Genomic DNA, 3,564 nt, shown 5'->3' on the forward strand with positions numbered 1-3,564 from the left:
CCACCTCATGCCAGTCAGAATGGCTAAAATGAACAAACCAACAGTACTTTCTTAACCTGTTTGCCCATAATTCCAACTCACAGAGGATTAGAGAAGGTGGCATGAGGAAGGGAAGTGAGGAAGGGAAAATGATAATGTGAGCCATGAAGGCAAATTAAGAGGAGTAGGCTCCAGGGGGTATGGCCCAACTACTTTAATGAGGATCAAGTACTATTTAATCATATGGCACACATCCAAGCATCCATCATGTACAAAAATTTATCAGCATGACTATAGCTCAAGAATATTTTATATACAAACATGACCTTGCCTTCATAGAGTTTATATTCTAATATCATAGATGAACTATGAATAAATGAAATTAAATTTCCTGTCCTTTTCCCTTGCCTAACATTTATTTCAGCATGATAAATAGACTAGCATCACAATCTTACTTACTCATCTTGAATATAATCTAATGTCCACCCTCCCCTTGAGTGTAAGCTCTAGAGGCAGGAAGTTTTGTTCTATTCACCACTGCATTTGCTTAATGTTAAATGAAGGAAGGAAATTAGTATATATATCATATCAGGTAACAATGAAGTCCAAAAATGAACAAGTTATTCCTAATTTGTGTAGAGTTACTGGAAAGAGTCCTCTGAGGAGATGACATTTGAATATTGGAATGGATAAAGTAGGAGGTTGAGATCCAGACATCCACAGGGGCTACTGGCCTCAGATCTATCCTTGTCAGTGCCAGGTGCCACTTTCCTCTCTTCCAACATTTTGCAAAGCACATGGGGTTAGTGAAGAATGATTCTGCCCTGGGAAATTATTTCAAGCTCCAGTGCTCTCATTTATAGATGTTTCTGCTCTGTACAATGGAAGTTTATGATCTGAGAAAAGCAGGGAGGTTGCTTTCAGTACTTTGCTGCTTTTCTACTACCCCAAGATGGGTCTAGACAATACCAGTAAGGTTGAAGTATAAGATTTAATGTTCCATGTTTCGAACATCACCTAGAATACCCTTATGTTATGTCATCTGCTACAGTTAACATAAGAAGTGAGACAGTCTCAGGACTGGCGTGGCTGATCAATCTACCTTTATAAGTGGCCTGTTTAAACACTCTTATCCTCTGAGAGTCCCCTGAGAGAAGGCATATCCAGTGGTGTAAAAAGACAAGGAAGGTTTTTATCCTCAATAGAGATGAAGGAGTCTTCGTGCAGTCCAGACAGTCTTGAGCTAGATTGGAGGTGACCACGCTGAGGTCTGTCCTTGAGCAGAGCATGGCAGTAGGAGCATATCACCTGGTCTTCAGGTTGGAAATAGTTTCTCATCCTAACCTGTCTTCCTTCTCTTTGGAGAACAGGACCATGTGAACCATGTTACCAGTCTTTGAGCTCTAGGTTTTACAAGGAGCAGAAACAAGGAGCAAATGATGAGCAATCTCTCTAGTGCCACTGAGTTCTGCCTTCTAGGCTTCCCTGGGTCCCAAGAACTACACTACATTCTTTTTGTCATATTCTTTTTCTTCTACTCAGTGACATTAATGGGAAACATGGTCATCATCGTGATTGTCTGTGTTGATAAACGTCTGCAGTCCCCCATGTATTTTTTCCTTGGTCATCTCTCTGCCTTGGAGATCCTGATCACATCCATCATCGTGCCCATGATGCTTTGGGGATTGCTGCTCCCTGGGATGCAGACAATATCTCTGGCTGCATGTGTCACCCAACTCTTCCTATACCTTGCTGTGGGGACCACAGAGTTTGTCTTAGTAGGAGCAATGGCTGTAGACCGTTACGTGGCTGTCTGTAACCCTTTGAGGTACAACATCATTATGAACAGCCACACCTGCATCTGGGTGGTCATTGTATCATGGGTGTTTGGGTTCCTTTCTGAAATATGGCCAGTCTATGCCACATTTCAGTTTACCTTCTGCAAGTCAAATCTGTTAGACCACTTTTTTTGTGAGCGTGGGCAACTGTTCAAACTATCCTGTGGTGACACTCTTTTCACAGAGTTTGTTCTCTTCTTAATGGCTGTTGTCATTGTCATTGGTTCGCTGGCCCCAACAATTGTCTCCTACACCTACATCATCTCTACCATCCTCAAGATCCCCACCGCCTCGGGCCGGAGGAAAGCCTTCTCTACGTGTGCCTCTCACTTCACCTTTGTTGTAATTGGCTATGGCAGCTGCTTGTTCCTCTATGTGAAACCTAAGCAAACACAAGCTGCTGAGTACAACAAAATAGTTTCCCTGTTTATTTCTGTTGTTACCCCTTTAATGAACCCTTTTATCTTCACCTTGAGGAATGACAAAGTCAAAGAAGTCCTTCGGGATGGCATGAAACGATGCTGTCAACTGGTTAGGGATTAAATCTCTCTACATCAGTTTTGTGATAATGTCCTCACTATAGGTTATTCAGTAACCTAGAAAACCCTTGCTCCCCTCTTATCATTATTATCCCTTCAAAGATCAATAGTGTATGACTTCTAATCAGGGCCATTGAAGAAGACATGGCAGATAAAAATGAAACCCATTCTCTGCCCACTAGAATCTCATTCCTCAGTTTCTGATGGTTCCCCTCCTCAACAATGGAGGCATATCCTTGGGAACTGGGAAGATTAAAGAAAGGTAATATATACATGTTTGTAGCTTTCTATAGTTGAGTTAGTTATCCTACAATGCATTTTTGAGACTGTATTTCCCAGGGAAGGAAAGAAGTGGGAAGAAAGGGAGAGGAGGCACCTGGCATAATCAGTACCAAGGAGGAGATGCTCACTTTGTTTATCAGCTGTTGTAGGGATATTCCTATATTTTTGTGCAGTTTCTTGGCATGATCGCTGTATGCACTTTAAATATTCTATGGTTCTCCTGTTCTCTGCTGGTTTATTATGTTATCCTGGAACCATTGCTACTGTGAAGTTCATACAATGTTATATAGTCTTTGCCACAGAACCAATCTAGAGTGGAGGAATGGGGATTGGAATACTTTTCTTTTAGTAAGTTGTAGCAATGTAATGATATGAAATATTTGGGGACATATGGGGATTGAGACAAGTAAGAATTAAATGACTAATTTTAGAGAGATCATCCTGGGTTTTACAACTGCTTAAAGCATCTATGTCTGTTGCCACTACTCCCAGACCCAGACTTTTGGCTTCATGACGCCTCTGGTTCTGTGTCTCCCAAATCCAAGTGTCTCAGTACCCTGTCATAGATTTTCTCAATGAGAAGCATCAAAGAAATGAGAAGCTACACTCTTAACTTGCAGCTCTTCAAGAATCCAGGGCATGGTTTTATGGCAATGCAATGGTAGGAAGCTCATTATGTTGGAGGAAGCGATTTGAAGGTGGAATTTAAAATTATTTTTATTATTTATTTTCTTATAAAAACTTATTTATTTTGAAAGAGAGAATGTGTATGTGAAGAAACCTGAACCCTCTTGCACTGTTGGTGGGAATGTAACCTGATGCAACTGTCCTGGAAAACAGTATGGAGGTTTCTCAAAAAAATTAACACTAGAACTACCCTATGACCCAGCAATAGCTCTTCTAGGGATTTACCCAAGTGATACAGA

The 3,564-nt window shown here is 41.0% G+C and overlaps 1 protein-coding gene across 1 annotated transcript; it reads left to right on the forward strand.

Annotated features, from left to right (window-relative positions):
* The first annotated feature begins 1,415 nt into the window (after positions 1-1,415).
* Positions 1,416-2,360, forward strand: LOC115304835 (olfactory receptor 9A4-like). Its single transcript, XM_029955174.1, has one exon. It carries the CDS (start codon positions 1,416-1,418, stop codon positions 2,358-2,360), a length of 945 nt encoding a protein of 314 aa, XP_029811034.1.
* The last annotated feature ends 1,204 nt before the right edge of the window (positions 2,361-3,564 follow it).

This window comes from Suricata suricatta, chromosome 2 (genome assembly GCF_006229205.1).
Source record: "Suricata suricatta isolate VVHF042 chromosome 2, meerkat_22Aug2017_6uvM2_HiC, whole genome shotgun sequence".
In the NCBI taxonomy this organism is placed as follows: Eukaryota; Metazoa; Chordata; class Mammalia; order Carnivora; family Herpestidae; genus Suricata; species Suricata suricatta.